Below are 27,058 nucleotides of genomic sequence, written 5' to 3'. Positions count from 1 at the left end.
TTTGGCTACTCCGAGCACTCTGCTCAGGATTTAAGACTCTGGAGCTATGGTGGAGGTGAGAGTCACAGGGTAGCTGATACAGGAGGCAGGGGTGATGCTGAGTGGAGGTTTGGGGGCTTCAGACCTCCTCTCGTGAATCTCTATCTGCCCCCTTTACGTCTCCAGCCATGGAGACTAAGCCTCGGCGGTGCCGTCCAAGGCGTCTTCAGGACGTGCCTCTCCCACCTCCACGTGTCTACGCCCCGCCCACAACCCTCAAGCCCCTCCCTCGGGGAGGTTCTGATGAGACCACACGGGGGCGCTGTAAGTGGGAATGGCTTCATCAAAGGAAGTCGGGACGGCCAACAGGACGCACTACAGGACAGGACGAGCAAAGGGACGGGAACCCCCCAGGACAGGACGCCCAGCCTTTCCTCTCTGACTCCACCCTCCCCCGCGCCCTCACCCTCTTCTCCAAGGTGTCACCTCAGCTCAGTAATCTTCAGCTTCCACGGCTTTTCTTGGTAACTGATCCCATATGTTCATTATTCTGTGTACAGCACACGTCTGTTTCCATTCCTTATTTACAGTTTAAATTAGAAACGGGTGTTGCTCTCCAAAGCAAATTGCCTACTGTCCGTTTTTTCCTTCCCCCCCCCCACCCCCGTCCCCGCACCCATCCAGGCTCCAAGGGCTCTGTGCTGACAGCCCTGAGGAAGGCTGACGGGAAGCTGCCTTTGGGGCTTTAGCCCCTTCTTCTTGCATATTTATTTTATAATGTATTGTCTATCCACCAAGACCATGCTCCCGGGCAGCCAGATGCAACTGTTTTATTTGACAGATCTCTGTTGGGCCTCCAAGCGCTGGCTAATGCTTCCTTCATGAAGTTTGTAGTCAGACGCAGAGGAAGAGAGCAAGCATGTAACCACACAAATAAGCACATCATTGCTACTGATCGGTGCTGTGAGGGGAAGGTAAGTAGTGCTACCTGAGAGTCTAACTTGCTTCTGGTGGCTAAGCATATGGTATTGAAGTTTATTCCTAGTAGACAAGTAGAAGTTAACCAGGTAAAAATTGAGGAGCTGCATGTGTGAAGAACCAGCAGTGAGAGAGCGCTAAGGACATTTAAGACCCGGATGGATAGGTTACCGCAAGGAAAGGGGGAAAGAGGAGACTGCGGAAGGAAGCACTGAGATCAACCAGGGTGCTATCAGCCATTCCAGTGACTTTTAATTTTATCCTAAAGGCAACGGGAAGTCATTGGAGAGTTTATAGCAGAAAAACAAAAGATTTGATACAATTAATTATTTTAAGACAATTGCTCTTGCTATTGTAAGGACAGTGGTTTGGAAAAAGGTGAGAAGGGAAATGACAGACCAGTTAGGAGGATGTTACAGTGGCTGAGGGAGGGAAATGACCCAACCGGGAGATCAAAATAAGGGTGGAAAGAAGTAAACAGAGTTGTCTTTTGAAGGATGTCCTCAGAAGGACTTCTTAGAGTCCCACCAGCCCTTGACTGCATGCTTCAGGACTTCTAGTAAGGGAGAAAAGGGACCCCTTCCCCAGCTCCGTGGTTAAGCCACTGTCTCTGTCCCATGGAGCTGACAGTGATCCCTAACTATTGTGTCCTCTGCATCCCTGCATTGGCTCAGCTTGTGGTTCATTGCAGCTCAGTGGGGTAGCATGTGTAAAGTTCTTGGCTGTGCCTGCAGTACGTGGTATCTGGATGTGCAACATGAGCCACAAAGCTAAACACACCCCAGCCATCGCAGCCTCTTTGGGGGCAGTTCCTTCTTCTCAGGGAACTTCAGTGGGGAATCAGGACCTTCATCTTCGTTGACAGCTTTCTCTCCAGCTCTTTCCCAACAGTCTCCTTTCCTGTGACCCTCTGGACACGGTGGCAAATGTTCAGGCATCCTGATATCAACTTCTTAGTGGAAGGGGGCTGAAAGCATCACTAGATTAAGGAATGGGCCAAACTGTGCCGGTATCATGAGCCCCAGCAGTTGGTCACATTTCCACTATGGCATCAACTCCCCACCTTGCGTTATGGTTATAGAACAAGCTTCCAAGGGCAAGGACTTAACCGCATCCAACATTGTTTCCCCATAGTGCACGTAGCACTAAATGCAAATGGGTTGAAATGTACTAACATAAAGCCACGTGGATTAGGTGTTACCATGTAAGCCATATTTTATCTCAGCTACCTCACTTGAGCCTTACAGATAATGACACGGTCTCCATTCTATACGTGCAAAATCTATGGCTTAGAGGGAGGTAATGACATTGCCAATGTCACATGGAGAGTCTGGTAAGCACCAGAGTAGACCCCCGGGCTTCTGATGCAGCTCACCGTGTTGGGCAAAAAGAGGGAGCGTCTGCATGGACCGCAGTGGGAAAAGGGCCCCTCAGGACTGTGCAGGATCCTGGTCCAGGCTTGTTGCTGTTATCCCAAGGCGACTGCCTGAATATTTCTTTCTGCTTAATTCTGGCCATCGGGCTGTTTACCACCGTTTCTAGAACTTAGCCTGTTGAGGAAGGATATAGGCTTGATTTAGGCTTATAAGGTTTTATTCCTATTTATATACAATGAAAGACATTAAGATATGAAGTAATTTATTTATATTCACTTAGTAAGTGGCCAAGCTAGAATAGGAAACCAGGTCTGTTGACTCCAAAACCCTTTTACTTTCTGCCACCAGTGCCTCTCAAATAGGAATCTGGGTAGACTTTGGACACAAGTTGGTGTGTCCAGACCAGAGACTCACGAAGCCACAAAATCAACATGGCCCAAGTTTCTAAAGCATCACTTTAGAAAGCGTCACAGATCACACCGTGGAATCGAACGCCACAATTATATCAGATGTTAAAGATGAAATACAAGACTTTAAAGAAATTCCACGCCTGCCATAAGCACCTTGGTCTAGGCCTATAGACGTGGTCCCAATTCCTCCCCACTCCCCTGGTCCTTTACTTCTCTCTGCAGTTGTGGGTGCTTTGGTGGAATGGTTTGAGAGGCCCCCAGCGCCAGCACACTGGTTTCCCATAACACTGTTATTAACTCTTTTCTGTCCACCCTGCAGAGGAAAGCTGCTCGTCAGAAACTGAGTTCCAGTTTCACAATCACAAAATAACTGCCTCTTAGAATATGTGCACTTTCTAGGGGTATATTTTATCTGTAATTATGTCGGGAGAGGTATGAAAAAAGGAGCTTTAAGTGTAAGTGATGTCTTTAGCACACAACATCTCACACAGCGTAAGAGCTCAGTAATTGAGAGTTACTTGTATTACATGATTTCTTAGCTCTCCCAATCATCATAAGAAATCACAGTGTCTTTTATAACCAAGGTCACAATCTCTATGCATTCCTTGTATCACAGACATAACAGGAGGACCATAATGATGCCAAGTAGGCATTCAGAACTCCCTGGAGAAAGCAACTTTCCCATTAATGTTACACTCACAAGGACACAGACATCAGTTTCTGTATCAGAATGAACTGGGAAGAAAGACAACTTATTCATTTTTAACTGGCTCTGGCGTATTAAGTTCTCATCTCAGGTTAATGGTGGAATTACATTCTGGCAGGTCCTCAGTGTTAACTAACAAGCTGGGGTTAATGGTGGCACAGATACGCACCGTCCAACCAGAAACCTGATCTGTCCACGTACTAGACATGATGCCTTGAGAGCAGAAGAATCACGGTAATTACAGCTGGTGTGGAGAGTGCTGTCTCTAGTACAGAGAAGCTTTTTCCCCCTACCCTGTTGGCAAATCGCTGATTTCTTCCTTTACTTAAAGCTAGCTGGAATACCAGCCTTTCTGAGTTATTTCCATAGAAACAATTTCACATTGGAATTTTGGTACTAAACCAACGTAATGTGATCAGTACGTTGACATAGACAGTGACATGAATCTACACAACTCCTGCTTTCCTGGTTGTCTTTGCTCATCACGTGTCAGTCTCTGTTGGCTTTTCATCCTTTCGTAAAAGGATGCGATGCTTTGGTCTCAAGTACTAAGGAGTCAGATGATCTCCTGCGTTAAAAACCATAATGCTCAGGAGGCCATAGAAAGCTCAGTAATACTGAACGTTAAAATAATGACAGCTTGATGAGATGTGGATCGTTGGAACGTACAAGTTCCCATTGCTGAGTGATGTGACATTGCTGAGTACAGTGACCACACGGCAGCCTGCATGCTGTCTTCGTTCTTTCCAAAGGCTTCATCCTGCCACTGAGCCACTTGGGAAACTCCCCATTAAAATGGGTAAGACTTAGTGGGGCGAGGAGGGGGGAGGCAGTCAGAGGAAGGGGGATGCTGTTACTGTTTAATTTCACTGTATTGTTAAAATGAAGAATCCTCATTTCTAGATCTCAGTGTGATTCTTAAACATGAGTGTGATGGCAGTTTTAAGCTGTACTGAGAGAAGACGTTTTGCTCCTGATTAGAGCTAATGTGAAATAAGGTGAAAGGGGCTCTTGGCTCCTGAAAGTATATATAGTGCACAAGCAGGGGACAATAGGGCCCACGAGGGATGTCGCTTGAGGTGACATGGAGTCCAGGAAGCCCTTCTGCCTTTATCTGTACATGACCGGGGAGTTCCAGGGTCTGCTCCCTCTCCCTTAGCTACCCCCAGGGTAGTTGGGGTGGACTGGGGGTGACAGCGTGAGGACTAAGATTGCCCTAAGGTTTGCCATGGAAATAAGCTGAATCTGGGGGCTGCTGTGGAACAACAGCACCTGCTAAGCTCTGGAATCAGTTGATGACAGGGAAACTGTCAAGAGTAACCCAAGAAGGGAAAAGAGAAGTGACGTTGAGTCTTAACTTGGGGCCATACAAATGCTGAGAGAGGACTATAGATCTGCATTATGGACCAGAATTGCACAGCTCCTAGTATTTGAAGCTGTTCTTGCCCCTCCTTGGAGTGTGCTAGTATCAGAAGGGGAAGCATTGACAAGGAGAGTATTGTGGCCTGAATGTTTGTGTTCCCCCAAAACTCAGATCTAACCCTAACCCCCAGTGTGGCTGCATTTAAAAATGGGGTCTCTGAGGAAGTAATTAAGGTTAAGTGAGGTCATAAGGTGGAGCCCCCATCCAATAGGATTAGTGTCCTTGTAAAAGGAGACAGCAGAAGTTCACGCACTCTCTGCACACACACAAGCTACACACAGTCATCTGTAAGCCAGGAACAGAGCTCTCACCAGGAACTGAACTGTCTGGAACCTTGATCTTGGATTTCTAGCCTCTAGAACTGTGAGAAAATAAATGTCTCGTTTAGCCACCCAGTCTATGGTATTTTGTTATGGCAGACTGAGCAAACGAATGCAGAGAGCCTTTCCTAGCCCTGAGTCTGACTCCATGTCAGACTGGAGGCAGAATGCGTTTGGTTTGGAGATATGGGTCCTGATGTAGATGCTACCACGTCTAAGCTGTGTGGTCTTGGGTAGGTCGCATTGTCTCTGGGCCTGGGGAATTCCTCATCACTTAAACTGAGATAAAAGAACATGCCTGACTTACCCCAGAGGATTACTGGAGAATCAAATACTTAGCATAACAACAACAGCTAATATATTTTACACTTTTATTATGTAACAGGTGTTATTCTAAGAGCTTTATTACGTATAGTAAAATTCACCTTTTTTAGTGTACTGTTCTGAGTTTTGGCAAACACAGTCATTTAACTGCCACCACAATCAAGACTTAGAACGTTGTCATCACCTCCCCCCAAATTCCCTCATGCCTCTGTAAGACAAGCCCCCACCCCCAGTTCCCAGGCCCTGACAACCATACGTTTTCTAGACCTACAGTTTGCCTTCTCAAGAATGTCATACAAATGGCATCACAGGATGGGACCACAGAGCTTTTCTAATATCAACTCATTTAATCTTCACAACCATATTCTGAGGTAGGTACCATTATTGAATGCATGGATGCGGAAATGCTATGGAAAAGCAAAACACGTATACAAACATAAGGTATTATTATTTTTCACTGTTTATATTATTATTTCATGGTAGAATAAAGACAAAATCAATTCTCAATGGAAAAAATATTCCCAAAATATTGTTAGCAATAAGGTCCAGCATACCCTCTCGTGACTAATTCAAAAACCCTTGGCTTGTAGTTAGGAAGTCACAACCCTTGTATCTGTGACCAAATTGGTAATGGTAAAAGATAATGGAAGATGTTCCAGGTTTCAAGCAACAGCAACTTCAGGTATAGCGATAAACATTTCCCGCTGTAAGAGAGAGGGGCAACCAGGCTGTCCCTAGCACTCCTCCTGGCCCCATTCATTCATGACCGCCTTCACTGAGTTCCATTCATTCAGGACTTATAGGCAAGGCAGGAAGAGCTGAATCACTTCCCATGAAGTATCCCCTGGTTCCGTAGCCACATGCCACGGAAGCACCCCATCACTCTTTGTAACAGGAGAACCCTGATCTTCCTGGATGTGGTCATAAAGCACCCACAGTCTGACCACAATGGTCCCAGGTTCTCCAAGGAGAAGATTTTGCACAAATTGTTTCTCCTTTTTTTAAACTTCATATTACAGGTGCAACACATAATAAATAATGTCCAGTTATTTCTTAAAGTTTACAGCTATCATGAATTTTTAAGGAACAGATCAGGAGAAACTGTTGAAACGAAGGAAGCGGGTGCAGGGTGTGACAAGAAGGTCTATGAGCCTCTTCAGTATTTAATGTGGCCAAAAGCCTCTGACAGCTAATCATCTCTTACTGGGGCTTGCCCTTTGGCCTGCACGTTTCTAAGGAAGTAAAACGTTTCGCTTCCAAACAAGTTATCACTCACTCACTTAGTAAAGACCGCAAGCTGAAAGTGGCCTCCCAGGCATCACTGCTCTTTGCTACTTAAGTAGAGAAGGTCCCAGATTAGCTTTACTCACCTTTAAATCACCAGTGTTTTCAAAGCCAGCTAGGCATTTGCTTTGGGTCTATAGAAGGGCTCCAGCCTGCCACCGTGCCTCTCATATACACAGAAGGGAGACGAGGCATCCCCATGGATGGGGAACGACTTGTGGGGAAGACAGGCATGATCCTCTGGGGAGATAAAAGAATTGGGCAAGACAAAAGGCAACGTTGGAATCTGAAATGGGACTGGACAAGTGAGATTTGAGAGGAGATTCAAAGAAAGGGAATCGGGAATGGACTGGGAGGGCCCACACTGAGAGGGATGGATGCTGAAAGAGAAGAGAAGACAATGAGGGAGGAAGGAGGAGGGTGGATGCTTGTTACCTCCTCTCTCATCAACCGAGGTCCCTGGAAAATGGGTTGTGCATTCCTCATAAACTTGTACCAGGGATAAAGATGCTTCGTATGTTTGTAAAAATTAAGTAAGAACCTAGGGTCCCAGCATGAATAGTAGTGGGATAGAGAGCTGTCTTCAATACTGCTGGTCACCAATTCATATCTCCACTTGCTCAGCAAGTTTCTTGACCTTCCTAAATTCTAGTTTTCCAGTGTAGAAAAATAAATCATATTGTTTGTTAAGCCACGGGGAAATAGTCACCATTTACAACCTAGTCACCAAAGAGAATGTACCCAAAGAGTATTTCTTGGGTAAGAAATAAATATTGTAGTTGAACTGATTAGATGTTCCCAATTTGATTTAAAAATAATAAAATCATCCATTTCTGTTTTTGTTGTTGTTAGAGTATAGATGCTTTACAATGGTGTGTTAGTTTCCGCTGTACAACAAAGTGAATCAGCTATATGTATACATATATCCCCTCCCTCTTGGGCCTCCCTCCCCTGCCCATCCCACCCATTTAGGTCATCGCAGAGCACCGAGCTGAGTGAGCTCCCTGTGCTATACAGCATTTCGGACACAAGACAGTTTTACCAAAGGCCTTTTAGTATTCTTTCCAGGATTTATTGTCTTTACACCTTTCAAACAAGTAGATTTAAAGGATGCTCAGGCCTAGGTATTTTTCCTAGAACAGGTTGTTGTTTTTTTTAAAACCAGATCATTCTGTACATTTCACCATCAAAATTATGAAGTGTCATGGAAATAAACAGTAAGAGCTAAACAAACAGTTCTTTTTGCAGATGTTTTAAAAACAGAATCCATTATTTCCCATAACGTGATTTATTTTAGGCACTATGGAATTTCTTTTTGGCCATTGGCTCCAGACATTGTTCTGATTAACTTCACTGATTTAAGCCAGTCACGGTGATTAGCAGCCCTGATGGCCATTCATTCTTTCCTTTTTCATGGTTTAATGTTCTTCTTTAGTGTCTGTCCTTCCTCACGCACCTCAGAGGATATGAGATGCTATCTTATAGAGCAATATTCTCTCATGTTATTCATTATGACGTCTTCCTAAACTTCATTCCCAGGTCGAATAGTACCAGGTCTGCACCACAGACTCCCCCATCTACTGTACAGATGATAAACTGAGGAACGAACGGGATTTCACACACAGCTTAGAGAGTTTTTATACTCCACGTGAACGCCAGTATTTTGGATTGCATTTTATTAAGAAGTTTTGAATTTCATTGAATGGTTCTTATTTGTAGCATCAATTAGGTGAGCCAGTTTCCATCCATTTAATCTAAGGTTGGTTCTATGAAGAGTTTAGAGAAGTTATTGGCGGTGGATGGGAAAGTAGTGAACACTGATCTCTTTGAAGGAGCACATTGAGAATTCCTCCCCAAATCTCAACAGTCAGAAGAAACTCGAAGACGTGGTCTGCTTACCAACCAACCCCCTCCATGCCTTGCCAGCCATAACTGCTCAGCATCCTTCCTCTTGAGGCATGTGATCCGTTAGCAAAAACAGGGAATGCCTGCAGTGTTACCAGAGCTGTACTGAGGGGTGCTTAAAAACACTGCTGAGCTATAGCAGGGAGGGTACATTCCTTGAAGTGATGGAACTTGAACTTGCCTTTAGGAGACCTTCCAGAGTAGGTAGAAAAAAAGAGAGATCAAACTTTCCAAGAGGCATGAGTAGGTTCAGCCTGGGTGAGGAGCCGCAACTAAGTTTGCTGGCTGAACATAGGGCATGAATTGGAGAATGCAGAAGCCGGAAACACAGAGTGACCCATCAGAGTGAGTACAAGATGTCCTGTGGGGAGGGCTTATGTGTGTGTGTTTTTAGATAAGCTACTTAAACTCTCTGAATTTGGGGGGCATTGCTTATAATGTGAAGGCAAGTTGATGTCTTCTCAAGAGGGTAATTATTGGGCTCAAGTGAGATCATCGAGTAGAAGTTCTTTGTAAAGATCAACTGCTCTGTGTTGACAGATGATTATGGTGGGAAGGTGGTGACAAGTGGTTAATTACAGAGCTAAAACCCCAGGCTCGTGGGCTGAGAAAAATAAAAACTGCAAGTCCGAGTCAACTCCCCAGCTAAGTGGATTTCCCATGTTGCATCAGCTCATTCTGGTGCGTTTAGTGAAGAGCATGTTCCTGACCCAAGTCGATCACTGAAAGGTCTCTCCTGGCACCACTGAGTACCTGGCAGTCAAAGCAACAGTTCTGACTCCCCGTGTCACCCTTGGGATCACATTCCATCTCACAAATATTTAAGCAAGAGTGTGAGGGCCAATGGCCAAGTTGCACATACAAGACAAATATCTCATTGTGTTTGTCACTGCACAGTATGTGGTTTTGTGAGTTCTAAAAACCATCCAGTGACTGTGACTGGAATGTGACAGTAATTTGTAACCACGGTGGCTCTTTTTTTCTATTTTTACTTTTTGGGCCCACTTTTGTGACATGCTCCAAAATCCTGAGAAAGGGCTGCAAAAGAAATATTCAGAAATGTTCTAAACGGGTTTAGAAAACTTGTGAACCCTGTCTGAACTTTTATTAGATGCTCCCACCACTCACCCATTTGACATCAGAACAAGGAAAGCATTATTTATAATGGCATGTGTGAAATCCCAGAGGGGATTCTTGAAAGAATTAGAGTGAAAAATCTGTCCCAAAGAGACTGCAAGCATAAAATAAATGATCAGATGGGAAAACATGTAAATCAGAAATTGAATCTTTTTTTCCCCTACTTTAAAGGACACAGGAGCCTCTTCTTTGGCCGTTAGCAATACAGGACAGAGAATCCGGAAGAGTAGGTGTAATCAGAGGGGCCCCAGAGTACTTGTCATTGCAGAGTGAGGAGTGTGGGAGAGTTGTAGTGTTGACTCTTCTTAATGTCTCCCTGGCTGCTTCCCATTGAGAAAATAAAGGCTAGATAATAAAGGCTACAGAGAAAGAGGCAACACCTAGAAAGCATTTAGTGCATTAAAATTCATAAAGGGCTTTCACAAATATTGTCTGCTTGAGTTAACCCTGGGAGGTATATATTGTTACCCACATTTTATAGTTGGAAAAATTAAGACACAGAGAGGTTTGGCAAGTAGTGAAATTAACTCTGGAGCCCAGAGTTTTTTTTGTTTTTGTTTTTAATTGAGGTATACTTGACATATAACATCGTATTCATTTCAGGTGTACACTATAAGGATATGATATCTGTATATATTGCAAAATGATCACAGCCATAAGTCTAGTTAACATCTGTCTCCTCACATAGTTACAATTTGTTGTTGTTGTGATGAAAACTTTTAGGATTTACTTTCAAATATGCAATACAGTATTATTAACTATAGTCACCTTGCTGTACCTTACATCCTCAGGAGTTATTTATTTTACAACTGGAAATTTGTACCTTTTGGCCCCCTTCTAAAGTCATGAATTGAGTGTTGTCCACTGCACCACAGCTGGGAACACAAAAAGCATATGGAAAGCCTGGCGTCTCCATAGGTTAACATGTCCCAAAGTGGGATATTTACCGTCTGGTTCTAGGAACGTATGTGAGTGGCTCTCCATCTCTCTCCCTCTCCCCCACAAACACACAGCCAAATTAGTTTAATTCACTAAGTTAAACAAAGTTAAATCTGTTCTTTCTGCCTGAGACACTTCAAGGGAATTCTGTGCATTATGAATCTCCAAGAAATGAAGAGGGTTACAGGTTATAGTATATTGGACACAGCTGAACTAGGAACACATGTGGCAAGCTAGCTCTTAGTAGTTTGAGGGTCAGGTATCCAAAAGAACACCGCGTTGGTCCATAATATCCCACTCTTCCCCTTACTACCACAGACCAACTGTACATTGGATGGATGGTCTAATTTCAATATTTTTCTAATTCTACTTTCAATATGTCAATTTCAATTGTTTCACTATTCCCACTCAAGAAAGAATTATGTCTTTTTCACTAAAAACCTGGGCAGAGACCTCTCACTCCCCATAACTCTGCGCATATAGCTCCCTGCACTGCCACAAAGCCTCTCCTTGGTGCTGGGGTATAGGCTGCCAGCAGCCGGGGGACCATTCCGCCTTGGTATCCTTCGTGTTTGTAAGTATCTGAAAACGTAGGAAACTCTTGTTTGTTGGCAGATTTCCTTTCCCAAAGTCCTGGGTACATGGGGTTTCAGAGTTGCAGGGTCAGGCGGATAGCCATCAGCCAGAAACACGCCCATTTGGCTGTGCCAGTATGAACACCAGCAACCATTCTGGTCAGTGCCTGTGTTGCACAGGTTGTGTTTTCGATATCGACCCTGGTGGTGAGTATTGTCATGTCCAGGCAGCTCCATGAGGGAAATCTGTGCTCGTTGAACAGTGACAACCTGTCCTGCGGAATGAGGAGAAAGCGAGGAAATTGAAAGCTGATGGAAGGCAACAAGCTTGCACTTAGCGCATGAACTTTTGGTGTATTCAAAGCTGAACAGTAAAAATACAGGGGCGCCTTAACCCTGAGCCAGCAAGTCATGTTTCGACTTGTCAGACTTGGATTCCTCGTACAGAGAAGAATGGGGAAAAATCATGCATGCTTTCTTTGATGCTAAGAGCATCATTTGAAATCACCAAGCAAATTAGACATCTCTGACACTCTCCACTCCTTGGGCTACGGAGTTGAGCAGCATTTTTCAGGCACTGTTAGTCCATTTCCTTCCCTTAATGAGTCAGAAATGGATATTGAGAATTATAATCGGGCAGAAACTCTGTGTGGCATTGGTCTCAGAGGTCAGGGGGTGGGAGTTGTCAGGGAAATCTACTTCCTGCTGTCCTGTGAGCTCACCCACTGCCCCGCTGTCAGCATGGCATTTGGGCAGGTAGCACTGAGGTTCACCAGCGTGAAAAGTAGGACCTGCCACCCCATTGGGCTACTGTGCAGAAATCTTATCTTGGTTTAAAAATCAGACAGCCTTGATGGGCTACAAACCTGTATATGGAATATACTTAATTTTTCTCCAGAAAGTAGGAAATCGTAAACAAGTCTCTTTGGTCAAAGTTTTCTTTGCCTGTGCTAATGCTGTTGCTATCTAATGCCTCAGACTTGGTGCTTTTACTAAAATGGGCTTTTCAAAAACCATACTTACGTATTAACTTTTTTTTTAACATTTTAATTGGAGTATAATTGCTTTACAGTGGTGTGTTAGCTTCTGCTTTCTAACAAAGTGAATCAGTTATTCATATACATATATCCCCATATCTCTTCCCACTTGCATCTCCCTCCCTCCCACCCTCCCTATCGGACCCTTCTAGCTGATCACAAAGTACCGAGCTGATCTCCCTGTGCTATACGACTGCTTCCCACTAGCTATCTATTTTACATTTGGTAGTGTATATATGTCCATATATACACTACCACTCTCTCACTTCGCCCCAGCTTACCCTTCCCCCTCCCGGTGTCCTCAAATCCATTCTCTAGGAGGTCTGCGTCTTTATTCCCGTTTTGCCCTAGGTTCTTCACGATATATTATTTTTTCTTTTAGATTCCATATGTATGTGTTAACATACGGTATTTGTTTTTCTCTTTCTAACTTACTTCACTCTGTATGACAGATTCTAGGTCCATCCACCTCACTACGAATAACTCAATTTCGTTTCTTTTTATGGCTGAGTAATATTCCATTGTATATATGTGCCACATCTTCTTTATCCATTCATCTGTCGATGGACACTTAGGTTGCTTCCACGTCCTGGCTATTGTAAATAGTGCTGCAATGAAGATTGTGGAACATGACTCTTTTTGAGTTATGGTTTTCTCAGGGTATATGTCCAGTAGTTGGATTGCTGGGTCGTATGGTAGTTCTACTTTTAGTTTTTTAAGGAACCTCCATACTGTTCTCCATAGTAGCTGTATCAATTTACATTCCCACCAACAGTGCAAGAGAGTTCCCTTTTCTCCACACCCTGTCCAGCATTTATTGTTTGTACATTTTTTGATGATGGCCATTCTGACCCGTGTGAGATGATATCACATTGTAGTTTTGATTTGCATTTCTCTAATGAGTAATGATGTCGAGCAGTCTTTCATGTGTTTTTTTGGCAATCTGTATATCTTCTTTGGAGAAATATCTATTAAGGACTTCTGCCCATTTTTGGATTGGGTTATTTGTTTTTTTGATATTGAGCTGCATGAACTGCTTGCAAATTTTGGAGATTAATCCTTTGTCAGTTGCTTCATTTGCAAATATCTTCTCCCTTTCTGAGAGTTGTCTTTTCTTCTTGTTTATGGTTTCCTTTGCTGTGCAAAAGCTTTTAAGTGTAATTAGGCCCCATTTGTTTATTTTTGTTTTTCTTTCCATTTCTCTAGGAGGTGGGTCAAAAAGGATCTTGCTGTGATTTATGTCATAAAGTGTTCTGCTTATGTTTTCCTCTAAGAGTTTGAAAGTGTCTGACCTTACATTTAGGTCTTGAATCCATTTTGAGTTTATTTTTGTACATGGTGTTAGGGAGTGTTCTAATTTCATACTTTTACATGCAGCTGTCCAGATTTCCCAGCACCACTTATTGAAGAGGCTGTCTTTTCTCCATTGTATATGCTTGACTCCTTTTTCAAAGATAAGGTGACCATATGTGCATGGGTCTATCTCTGGGCTTTCTATCCTGTTCCATTGATCTATATTTCTGGTTTTGTGCCAGTACCATACTGTCTTGATTACTGTAGCTTTGTAGTATAGTCCAAAGTCCGGGAGCCTGTTTCCTCCAGCTCTGTTTTACTTTCTCATCATTGCTTTGGCTATTCGGGGTCTTTTGTGTTTCCATACAAATTGTGAAATTTTTTGTCCTAGTTCTGTGAAAAATGCCAGTGGTAGTTTGATAGGGATTGCATTGAATCTGTAGATTGCTTTGGGTAGTATAGTCATTTACACAATGTTGATTCTTCCAATCCAAGAACATGGCATATCTCTCCATCTATTTGTATCATCTTTAATTTCTATCATCAGTGTCTTATAATTTCCTGCACACATGTCTTTTGTCTCCTTAGGTAGGTTTATTCCTAGGTATTTTATTCTTTTTGTTGCAATGGTAAATGGGCGTGTTTTGTTAATTTCACTTTCAGATTTTTCATCATTAGTGTGTAGGAATGCAAGAGATTTCTGTGCATTAATTTTGTATGCTGTTACTTTACCAAATTCATTGATTAGCTCTAGTAGTTTTCTGGTAGCATCTTTAGGATTCTCTATGTATAGTATCATGTCATCTGCAAACAGTGACAGTTTTACTTCTTCTTTTCTGATTTGGATTCCTTTTATTTCTTTTTCTTCTCTGATTGCTGTGGCTAAAACTTCCAAAACTATGTTGAATAATACTGGTGAGAGTGGGCAACCTTGTCTTGTTCCAGATCTTAGTGGAAATGGTTTCAGTTTTTCACCATTGAGATGATATTGGCTGTGGGTTTGTCATATATGGCCTTTGTTATGTTGAGGTAAGTTCCCTCTATGCCTACTTTCTGAAGGGTTTTTATCATAAATGGGTGTTGAATTTTGTCAAAAGCTTTCTCTGCATCTATTGAGATGATCATATGGTTTTTCTCCTTCAATTTGTTAATATGGTGTATCACATTGATTGATTTGCATATATTGAAGAATCCTTGCATTCCTGGGATAAACCCCACTTGATCATGGTGTATGATCCTTTTAATGTGCTGTTGGATTCTGTTTGCTAGTATTTTGTTGTACAAGTTTGCATCTATGTTCATCAGTGATATTGGTCTGTAGCTTTCTTTTTTTGTGACATCTTTGTCTGGTTTTGGTGTCAGGGTGATGGTGGTCTCGTAGAATGAGTTTGGGAGTCTTCCTCCCTCTGCTATATTTTGGAAGAGTTTGAGAAGGATAGGTGTTAGCTCTTCTCTAAATGTTTGATAGAATTCGCCTGTGAAGCCATCTGGTCCTGGGCTTTTGTTTGTTGGAAGATTTTTAATCACGTTTTCTATTTTAGTGCTTGTGATTGGTCTGTTCATACTTTCTATTTCTTCCTGGTTCAGTCTTGGAAGGTTGTGCGTTTCTAAGTATGTATCCATTTCTTCCAGGTTGTCCATTTTATTGGCATATAGTTGTTTGTAGTAAGTGCTCATGATCCTTTGTATTTCTGCAGTGTCAGTTGTTACTTCTCCTTTTTCATTTCTAATTCTATTGATTTGAGTCTTCTCCCTTTTCTTCTTTTTGAGTCTGCCTAATGGCTTATCAATTTTGTTTATCTTCTCAAAGAACCAGCTTTTAGTTTTATTGATCTTTGCTATCATTTCACTTATTTCTTTTGCATTTATTTCTAATCTGATCTTTATGATTTCTTTCCTTCCGCTAACTTTGGGTTTTTTTTGTTCTTCTTTCTCTAATTGCTTTAGGTTTAAGGTTAGGTTGTCTTTTGGGATGTTTCTTGTTTCTTAAGGTAGGATTGTATTGCTATAAACTTCCCTCTTAAAAGTGCTTTTGCTGCATCCCATAGGTTTTGGGTCATTGTGTTTTCATTGTCATTTGTTTCTAGGTATTTTCTGATTTCCTTTTTGATTTCTTCAGTGATCTCTTGGTTATTAATTAGTGTATTGTTTATCCTCCATGTGTTTGTATTTTTTGCAGATTTTTTTCCTGTAATTGATATCTAGTCTCATAACGTTGTGGTCAGAAAAGTTTCTTGATATGATTTCAATTTTCTTAATTTTACCAAGGCTTGACTTGTGACCCAAGATATGATCTATCCTGGAGAATGTTCCATGAGCACTTGAGAAAAAAAGTGTATTCTGTTGTTTTTGCATAGAATGTCCTGTAAATATCGGTTAAGTCCATCTTGTTTAATGTATCATTAAAACTTGTGTTTCCTTATTTATTTTCATTTTGGATGATCTGTCCATTGGTGAAAGTGGGGTGTTAAAGTCCCCTACTATGATTGTATTACTGTCGATTTCCCCTTTTATGGCTGTTAGTATTTGCCTTCTGTATTGAGGTGCTCCTATTTTGGGTGCAGAGATATTTACAATTGTTATATCCTCTTCTTGGGTTGATCCCTTGATCATTATGTAGTGTCCTTCCTTGTCTCTTGTAATAGTCTTTATTTTAAAGTCTATTTTGTCTGATATGAGAATTGCTACTCCAGCTTTCTTTTGATTTCCATTTGCATGGAATATCTTTTTCCATCTCCTCACTCTGGCTGTATGTGTCCCTTCGTCTGAAGTGGGTCTCTTGTAGACAGCATATATACGGGTCTTGTTTTGTATCCATTCAGCCAGTCTATTTTTTTTGGTTGGAGCATTTAATCCATTTACATTTAAGGTAATTATCGATATGTATGTTCCTATTACCATTTTCTTAATTGTTTTGGGTTTGCTATTGTATGTCTTTTCCTTCTCTTGTGTTTCCTGCCTAGATGAGTTCCTTTAGCATTTGTTGTAAAGCTGGTTTGCTGGTGCTCAATTGTCTTAGCTTTTACTTGTCTGTAAAGGTTTTAATTTCTCTCTCTAATCTGAATGAGATCCTTGCTGGGCAGAGTAATCTTGGCTGTAGGTTTTTCCCTTTCATCACTTTAAATATGTCCTGCCACTCCCTTCTGGCTTGCAGAGTTTCTGCTGAAAGATCAGCTGTTAACCTTATGGGGATTCCCTTGTATGTTATTTGTTGTTTTTCCCTTGCTGCTTTTAATATTTTTTGTTTGTATTTAATTTTTGATAGTGTGATTAATATGTGTCTTGGTGTGTTTCTCCTTGGATTTATCCTGTATAGGGCTCTCTGTGCTTCCTGGACTTGATTAAGTATTTCCTTTCCCATACTAGGGAAGTTTTCAACTATAATCTCTTCAAATATTTTCTCAGTCCCTTTCTTGTTCTCTTCTTCTTCTGGGACCCCTATAATTCAAATGTTGGTGTGTTTAATATTGTCCCAGAGATCTCTGAGACTGTCCTCAATTCTTTTCATTGTTTTTTCTTTATTCTGCTCTGCAGTAGTTATTTCCACTATTTTATCTTCCAGGTCACTTATCCGTTCTTCTGCCTCAGTTATTCTGCTATTGATCCCTTCTAGAGAATTTTTAATTTCATTTATTGTGGTGTTCATGATTGTTTCTTTGCTCTTTAGTTCTTCTAGGTCCTCATTAAACGTTTCTTGTATTTTGTCCATTCTATTTCCAAGATTTTGGATCATCTTTACTATCATTATTCTGAGTGCTTTTTCGGGTAGACTGTCATTTCCTCTTCATTTGTTACGTGTGGTGGGTTTTTACCTTGCTCCTTCATCTTTCTTTGTCTTCTCATTTTGCTTAACTTACTGGGTTTGGGATCTCCTTTTGCAGGTGGCAAGTTTGTAGTTCCCATTGTTTTTGGTGTCTGCCCCCAGTGGCTAAGGTTGGTTCAGTGGGTTGTGTAGGCTTCCTGGTGGAGGGGACTGGTGCCTGTGTTCTGGTGGATGAGGCTGGATCTTGTCTTTCTGGTGGGCAGGTCCACCTCTGGTGGTGTGTTTTGGGGTGTCTGTGGACTTATTATGAGTTTAGGCAGCCTCTCTGCTAATGGATGGTGTTGTGTTCCTGTCTTGCTAGTTGTTTGGCATAGAGTGTCCAGCACTGTAGCTTGCTGGTCGTTGAGTGAAGCTGGGTGCTGGTGTTAAGATGGAGATCTCTGGGAGATTTTCGCCATTTGATATTACGTGGAGCTGGGAGGTCTCTTGTGGACCAACGTCTTGAACTTGGCTCTCCCACCTCAGAGGCACAGCCCTGACGCCTGGCTGGTGCACCAAGAGCCTGTCATCCACACGGCTCAGAATAAAAGGGAGAAAGAAAGAAAGGAAGGAAGGAAGGAAGGAAGGAAGGAAGGAAGGAAGGAAGAAAGAAAGAAAGAAAGAAGGAAAGAAAGGAAGAAAGAAAGAAAGAAAGAAAGAAAGAAAGAAAGAAAGAAAGAAAGAAAGAAAGAAGTAAAATTAAATTAAATTAAAAAGTTATTAAAATAAAAAAAAATTATTATAAAAAAATTTTTTAAGTAATTAAAAAAAAAGAAAGAATAGCCAAACCAAAAAACAAATCCACCAATGATAACAAGCACTGAAAACTTCACTAAAAAACAAAAAAAACGGACACACAGAACCCTAGGACAAATGGTAAAAGCAAAGCTATACAGACAAAATCACACACAGAAGCATGCATACACACTCACAAAAAAGGAAAAAGGGAAAAAACTATATATATAATTGCTCCCACAGTCCACCTCCTCAATTTGGGATGATTCATTGTCTATTCAGGTATTCCACAGATGCGGTACATCAAGTTAACTGTGGTGATTTCATCCACTGCTCCTGAGGCTGCTGGGAGAGATTTCCCTTTCTCTTCTCTGTTCACACAGCTCTCGGGGTTCAGCTTTGGATTTGGACCCGCCTCTGCATGTAGGTCTCCTGAGGGCGTCTGTTCTTCGCTCAGACAGGACTGGGTTAAAGGAGCAGATTCGGGGGCTCTGGCTCACTCAGGCCGGGGGGAGGGCGGGGTATGGATGCAGGGCGAGACTGCGGTGGCAGAGGCCGACTTGATGTTGCACCAGCCTGAGGCGTGCCGTGTGTTCTCCCGGGGAAGTTGTCCCTGGATCACGGGACCCTGGCAGTGGCGGGCTGCACAGGCTCCTGGGGGGCGGGGAGGTGTGTGGATAGTGACCTGTGTTTGCACACAGGCTTCTTGGTGGCGGCAGCAGCAGCCTTAGCGTCTCATGCCCGTCTCTGGGGTCCGCGCTGATAGCCGCGGCTCGCGCCCATCTCTGGAGCTCCTTTAAGCAGCGCTCTTCATCCCCTCTCGTCGCGCATCAGGAAACAAAGAGGGAAGAAAAAGTCTCTTGCGTCTTCGGCAGCTCCAGACCTTTTCCCGGACTCCCTCCCGGCTAGCCATGGTGCACTAACCCCCTGCAGGCTGTGTTCATGCCGCCAGTCCTCTCCCTGGGATCCGACCGAAGCCCGAGCCTCAGCTCCCAGCCCCGCCCGCCCCAGCGGGTGAGCAGAGAAGCCTCTCGGGCTGGTGAGTGCCGGTCAGCACCGATCCTCTGTGCGGGAATCTCCCCGCTTCGCCCTCCGCACCCCTGTGGCCACGCTCTCCTCCGCTCCGAAGCTTCCCCCTCTGCCACCCGCAGTCTCCACCCACGAAGGGGCTTCCTAGTGTGTGGAAAACTTTCTTCCTTCACAGCTCCCTCCCACTGGTGCAGGTCCCGTCCCTATCCTTTTGTCTCTGTTTATTCTTTTTTCTTTTGCCCTACCCAGGTACGTGGGGAGTTTCTTGCCTTTTGGGAGGTCTGAGGTCTTCTGCCAGCGTTCAGTAGGTGTTCTGTAGGAGTTGTTCCACGTGTAGATGTATTTCTGGTGTATCTGTGGGGAGGAAGGTGATCTCCGCGTCTTATTCTTCCACCATCTTGAAGCTCCTCCTGATTATTTACTTTTGTAAATAAGCTCAGTTGAAGTTTCCTGTAGTAGATGAAATTCCAAAGATTGGACTTCTTTGTGTCCATAGCAACCTGAAACTCAGTTGCCCCTTCTGTAAAATGTGAATAGTCATTTCTGCCCTGCCCATTGCTGGGTTGTGGTAAGCATGTTCAAGGCAGCTCTGTGTGCGCTCCTTACACTTTAAAGTGGAAGGAAGCTCCGGCCTTGCTAAGGAAGCAGAGTCCCTCGGTGGGTCATTTTGGATGCAAAACTCTCTACTTGTTATCCTGACCAAAGTGATCTTGTTAATTACAAGATCAAGTCATCCTCATACCAGAAAGTAGGTGTGTTTGTTTTCTGTTTTGTTTTTTTCTTCGGTACGCGGGCCTCTCACTGTTGCGGCCTCTCCCGTTGCGGAGCACAGGCTCCGGACACGCAGGCTCAGTGGCCATGGCTCACGGGCCCAGCCGCTCCGCGGCATGTGGGATCTTCCCGGACCGGGGCACGAACCCGTGTCCCCTGCACCGGCAGGCGGACTCTCAACCACTGCGCCACCAGGGAAGCCCTGTCTGTGTTTCATACAGGATGAATATCCACCCAATCACCATCTCTGCTCCTGTCTAGTTGTGGGAAAGAGAGAATTGCAAAAATGTGAGAAAAATCCTTTGACCACTCTTTGCCCTCTGTCTCTGTTGCTTGAGATTATAAACCAATCGTCTTTCCCTTCTGTTTTATAAACAATTAAAATTAATAAATACAAATAAAGGAAAGGGAAAAAAATGTCACCCACATCTCCCTTCCAAACCTTTTCTCCTGACGGTGGGCACTGATGCCACCTTGCTTACCCCTTTTCTGCCAGGTCGGTGGCCACACGATGCTCCCCATTCGCTGGATGCCTCCAGAGAGCATCATGTACAGGAAGTTCACCACCGAAAGTGACGTCTGGAGCCTGGGGGTCGTGTTGTGGGAGATCTTCACATATGGCAAACAGCCCTGGTACCAGCTGTCAAACAACGAGGTGAGAGACGGGTGGCACCAAGACCCCTAGAGAGCTGACGCAGAGAGGCATCCCCGGGCTGGAAGTCAGGACACGCTCTCCTGTGGCTTTGTTGGGAGAAGCACCTCCCAAACGGCCTGCCATGTACCTAAATTTCATGGCCAAATTATAGTCACCCTCCAAATTTAAGAGTTCTAGAAAGAGAAAAGCACGGCATTTGCTGACGCGCCTGTGATCCTCTGGCATTGGGACCCAGGAGTCATTTCGTGCTGTTCATCTAGTAAATTGATAGCAGATGTGGCATTCCGGTACCCTTAGAGTCCAGCTGGCTTTTTGGTATTATTCCATTAAGGTTTCAAGCTTCTCTCCTTTTTGCATATTTCACTAGAACATTTACTTCTAGTGAAAAACTCAAACATTTTATTTTCCTTTTCTAATCTGTTTGCAAATCTGCCTATATTTGAGGCATCACTTCTTGGTCAAGAACCTCACTTCTTCAGGCCCACGTCTGTCTTTTATCCAATTCCATTATCCAAAATGACCGCTCATTTCTGTACCCTGGGGTTCCCTGGCCAGTTAGCGCCCTGACACAAAAGTGACCCTGGTCCCATCTCAGGCCAGTAAAACATTGGAATTCCAGGGTGTGCTTTGGGAGCATTCCATATAGATGAATTATTTCTCTAGCAGTTTGGTGAAATCAGTGTGGCTTGAAAAATGAATATAAACCCATCAAATTAACCATGACATACCAACCTAGAACAGTCACTCTCTTGCCTCTGAAAAAAAGTAAACACTGAGTGGGTTTCTTTAAAGCAGCCCTCTCTTCGTACTGACATTTATTGTATCCACATTGTTTTTCCTCTGGTCTGACCCTATCTTTGCTCTCCGTCCCGTCCAGGTGATAGAATGCATCACTCAAGGCCGAGTCTTGCAGCGACCTCGAACGTGCCCCCAGGAAGTCTATGAGCTGATGCTGGGGTGCTGGCAGCGAGAGCCCCACATGAGGAAGAACATCAAGGGCATCCACACCCTCCTTCAGAACTTGGCCAAGGCATCTCCGGTCTACCTGGATATACTAGGCTAGGGCCCTTTCCCCCAGACCGATCCTTCCCAAAGCACCTCCTCAGTTGGGCCGAGAGGATGAACGTCTTTTAACTGCCGCTGGATGCCGTCAATCTGCTGTTCTTCACTCTGACAGTATTAACTACAAAGACACCGAGAAGCTTTCCGAGGGAAGCAATGTGTACTTCTCCATCCGTAGACACAGTATGGACTTCTTTTTGGCATTATCTCTTTCTCTCTTTCCATCTCCCTTGGTTTATTCCCTAGTTTTTTTGTTTGTTTGTTTTTCTTTCCTTTATTTTTTGTCCTCCCTGCTTCACAATCCTCACCCTTTCCTTTTTAATCAATCTGGCTTCTGCATTACTATTAACTCTGCATAGACAAAGGCCTTAACAAACCTAATTTGTTATATCAGCAGACACTCCGGTTTGCCCACCACAACTAACAATGCCTTGTTGTATTCCTGCCTTTGATGTGGATGAAAAAAAGGGAAAACAAATATTTGACTTAAACTTTGTCACTTCTGCTGTACAGACATCGAGAGTTTCTATGGATTCACTTCTATTTATTTATTATTATTACTGTTCTTATTGTTTGGGATGGCTTAAGCCTGTGTATGAAAAAGGAAAACTTGTGTTCAATCTGGGAAGCCTTTATCTTTGGGAGATTAAAACCAGAGAGAAAGAAGATTTATTATAAACCGCAGTATGGGAAGAACAAAGACAACCATTGAGATCGGCTGGCGTCAGTCCCAACTTAAGAAAACCCAGCGACTGTTAGCTGGGAACAGTGTATTCGGCACCTTCCCTCGAGGACATTTCTGAGGAGTAAAAAGACTGTTGAACTCTGTGCCATGGACTATTCTTTTCCCATCACCGGAAACACTAGAGTGTAGAACAGAGAAAAGATGGCTTCCGGGAGGTAAGATGGTACATCACACGTTCCGACAGTCTTGTCTTCGTAGGCCACGGTGATGGCGCTGGTTTGTTTTTCCAAGTGTTATCCACTGAGCCTGTGTCAAGTTCAGTTGAAAGGAGGTGGATTCTTGTCCAGCGATCATTTCAGGGTCAGGTGGGAAAGCCAAGGACTTGGAAAAGATAGGACAAGCTCTAAATTTGGAGGCAAGTTTCTCTTACAGTGAACTTTTCAGATAGCACTTCCTTCCAACCCCTAGCCTCCACCCCACCCGTCCTTTTAACTGTGCAAGCGAAATTGTGCATGGTCTTTGTCGATAAAAATATCTTGTGTGCAGAAACTACCGCTCCAGACGTCGTGCCCCAGATATGTAGAGCAGATCCATAAAAGGTATAACTTATATAATTAGAGGAAGCTAATGGAATTCATCAGCTGAGTATAAATGTCTCTGGGTCGTATGGTGGCGATGGGTTTTAACAAATATGGTCCCTGAAACCTGGCTATCCTCCACCATTTCGCACCCACTGTGGCCCTGTGAGAAGGGCAAAATCAACCCCCAAGGGACAGGAGACCTCACCCACCCTGGGGGGTATCACAGGCATTGATGTTCAGTGTACACAGGCCGAGACCTTGCTCTGGGCTCTGGTTGGGAGAGTGGTCTCATTCTAAATGTACTCCATTGTCAATATGCTGTTTTGTTTTTTTCACTGCATTTTAAAAGAAAGTAAAAACAGAAACTTAGGCACAGCATACCCATGGGACACTGTGCCCAGGCCAAGCTTTGGAGGTGTGCTTCTGGGCATAGCCACGGGTTTTGCGAAAAGAGGTTGTAAATTTAAATAGAAATTTACAGTTATCTGGGTGATCAGTTATACCAAGGAAGAAACATTTTTCTGTTCCTCAAGAAAACTTGCTACCCTCTGTGAGGGGAATTTTGCTAACTCGACATCTTTATAACACGAGCCAGATTGAAAGGGAGTGATTTGAATTCAACTTAGGTCATTTTATTTCATATTTGTTTCTGAAGGTGCAATTGCTCTGTTTAAGTTTTGCTTGTGCCCTTAGTTACTGAAGCACCTTATTTTCCATTCTAGACACTGAAAGCCAGTTCTCAAAAAATCAAAAGAGTCCATTAACAGAGAACAAAAGGAAATTGAGTAGCATCTGCTGTCAAGTGAAGGGGGTTGGACAAGGCGATGCCCATAGTCCTTTCAGGTTCTGCGCTGCCTATGAGACATGGGAGTTGAATTGTTCTCTTTGTCGGTGACCAAAAACACTCCAGAACACACATAATAATATAACGAAAGCCATATCTCCATGATATATACCTGCACGTATATATCCCATTAAGGGCCCATGGTACTGTTAAAACACTGTGGCACCCTGTGAAGCAGTAAGAAGAAGCAGATTTGTACAGAACTTTTCTAGATTCCATCAGTGATGACCTGAAAACCTACACAGGTTTGTTATTCTGTGCGACTGGCCAGCTGCTCTGGGGGAAGAAGCTGCAAGTTACTTGTTTTATTTTAACAGAGAGCAAAGGAGGTAATACTCTAAGGGGTCACATTCAAGGAGGGCTGTGCAGTTTTAGAGCAAGGATTTGTTTAAAGCAGATGAGAGGATGGGAGCATTCCCTTCCCCTTCCAGTGTTGTGTTTTCCTCTGAAGGAAAAAAGAAAAAAAAAATGTCTCTTTACCTTCTGACAAGTCCCTCAAGGTCTTGAAATGAAAGGTTCTATGCAAGTGCAAAGTTTTATAGTTATTTATATTGCTCATTATTATTCATTTTTTCCCTCTGTTGTCTCAAGAGTATGTACTGATCACAGAGACGTCTCGCATTGAAAGAATCCCAGATTGCTTTTAAAGTGACCGAAGGAACCACAGACTATCTTCAAGTCTCCATCCCTGTTCCTCCACAATCCCCTCTTCTCATGCTCTTGTAATATTTAGAAAAAGGGCATCCTCATTCTGCAGTGTAAAGATCACAGAATAGGGCCTGCCATCAAATTCATTAAACACTACGACAGGAGTGGTGACAAACCTAATTCTCTAGCCTGAACTCATCCTGACAGTTGCTTCCATTTATACATTGTTTAATAGTTTCCCAAACACTTTTCACATATGTTGGCAAATTATTCCCACTTTTTAACGGTGAGGAAATTGAGAGTTGGAGAAGTTAAATGGCATGCTAGTACTCTCCAGGCACCTCTGGGACTTCATCTAGGTACTCTGACTCTGATGTTCATGATTTGGTCCACTAGAGACCTTAATATATACACAAGCAGTCCAGGAGAGAAAGCACGCTAACCAATTCATGAAGCAGGATATGAAGTTAGAAGAGCGAAATGAAATATGTGAGATGCAAGCAGCTGAGATCTCATGACATATAATCATGCTCATAGCTTCAGCGAAATCCTTGTACAATGAACCAGGCTTATTTAGAAGACATTTTGAACTATGCTATAAAAGACTATATCAGAATTCATATTATATGTTCACATCGGCGCTCCCTGTGGTATTTCCATGTATTTATATGTGTGTTATAAATACTAGATTTATACATAGACAAACACACATGCATAGTGTGTTTGTGAGCTTATGTATAAATTTATAGGCACACAGTAATAGAGATAATTATAAGTAGGGTGCAGTATGAATAATTTGCTTAAAATCTGCTAAATAAGCAAAACTTTTTTAAAGTCATGTTGCTGTTCATGCTTCCTTTCTCCATGTGGGTAGGACCCCATCACACTTTTCGACTCTCTGCAATACTGCATGGGTGGAAGACATATTTAAGATAATGTGCTTCCCAAACACATTATCACAAAACAACTAAATCAAAACCATCCCACTACGTTGAGTCCTTCCTCTGGCTCCCTGCAAAGGAAAATGCAGCCGGAAATATATCTCCTTATGTAAAGGTCCAGAAAAGGAAAACTGATTTTTTTTTAAATCCTTTTGCACATTTATTTGTATTACGCTCACCTGTCCCACTGTGACCCCTTTACACTTGTGTTCAGAGTCCAAGCATTCCAGAAGAGAACTGGACTGTTGGGAGCCCAGTGTCTTGAAGGCCAAAGGTGAGAATCCAAGACTCCACGGCGAGGCGAGTGACTCTTAGGAATTCCCACATCCTAGCGGAATGCAAGAGGCAGCAGTGTAAAATGCTGGCCTTTGCAAAGAGCCATGACAACAGGATCCCCTGTTGTCAGGGGATAGAAGTCAGGAATAGACTTCTTTTTTTTAAACTTACCCTTTTGTAAATTGGACCTTCTATAATGCCAATAGCTTTAAATTGTGTATCTAATTAAATAAATGACTGCAGACACACATAGTCTCAATTCCCTTGCTCTTTCTTTTCTTTTTTTTCCCATTTGAGGACTTTTGTTTCCAGTGTGGAGCTTCGGTTTGGCCCTATATCACTGCTACAGAAAATCCCAGTAGGGGGATGGCCGGTGACCCACCTACTCAGGTGGCTAAGTGAGCAGTTAAAGCAGTTTCCTCACAATTCGTAATGGTGGGATGCTGAGACTCCGAGGTTGAGACAGCAAATGCTATTCTAAAGAATTTGCGGTGGAAGGGATTTGTAGCAAAATATGACAGCACATGAAGGGGTATTTTCTCGTTTGTCAGGGCTGGAATGAATCACTGCTGCTATAAGTCAAAGGTTCTCGAATATCCTTAATTTTTGTATTTATTTCCTTTTTTTTCTTTTACCTTTATTTAAGTATTTATTTATTTATATATATATTTCTTTGCTCCATTCATCACAGACACAAAGCGAAGCAAAAAATATATATATGTATATGTGTTGCAGGCAAAACACTGTGAATTTCACAAGAGCCACCAAGCAACTCTTTTGCCATCTTAACATACGTCTCAGGAGACACGATGGGAAAGCATGGGATGTCATTTTTTTTAGTCTATGCATTCTAGGCCAGGTCTGTGTTTGTTTTATTTCTTTGGTCTGTACATTAATGAAAATGATCCTGAGTGAAGGTTGGCCGAATGTCCAACATGCTGGAGCAAGCGTAACTAAAGCTGCTAATTGCCACAGGTTTGAACTGGAAAAAAAATTTGGAGAAAATGAAATGTAAAGGCCTACATTTTGCAAGTTGTATATCTTCCTATTGCTTTAAAAATGTAAAAAAAAACACTGGAAATGTTTAAATACAAGGTCTTTGAATTAAATGTGGATTTTGAATATATAATCCCTTGATAAATGACCAAATTATGGTGAAATATTGCTCCCTGCGTTCATTAATCGTTATCCATCACTAACAAATCTGCCTAGAGGTGTGGACAGTCTCTGCATTTGCTTCTGTACATGGAGAGATGTTTGTATATATCCGGGCCGTATCCACACACACATTTCAATACCTCTCTGAAGATATATTGCCCCTTTCCTTGTGACCTGGTATTTGA

At 42.8% G+C, this 27,058-nt stretch overlaps 1 protein-coding gene across 1 annotated transcript in view; it reads left to right on the top strand.

The window, feature by feature from the left end:
• NTRK2 (neurotrophic receptor tyrosine kinase 2) overlaps positions 1 to 26,789 on the top strand; it is a 383,599-nt gene extending 356,810 nt beyond the window's left edge. The window contains exons 18-19 of the mRNA XM_027094184.1: positions 20,520 to 20,678; positions 21,556 to 26,789. Of these exons, the coding sequence (XP_026949985.1) occupies positions 20,520 to 20,678; positions 21,556 to 21,741 (345 nt within the window). The 3' untranslated portion in view covers positions 21,742 to 26,789. The remainder of the gene's footprint in view (positions 1 to 20,519; positions 20,679 to 21,555) is intronic.
• Positions 26,790 to 27,058: the final 269 nt, after the last annotated feature.

Source organism: Aethalodelphis obliquidens, unplaced genomic scaffold (genome assembly GCF_003676395.1).
Source record: "Aethalodelphis obliquidens isolate GAN/ISIS:26980383/991018 unplaced genomic scaffold, ASM367639v1 scaffold88, whole genome shotgun sequence".
NCBI classification, from domain to species: Eukaryota; Metazoa; Chordata; class Mammalia; order Artiodactyla; family Delphinidae; genus Aethalodelphis; species Aethalodelphis obliquidens.
Note: the sequence above shows the minus strand (reverse complement) of the source record. Positions and strands in the feature narration are given on the sequence as shown.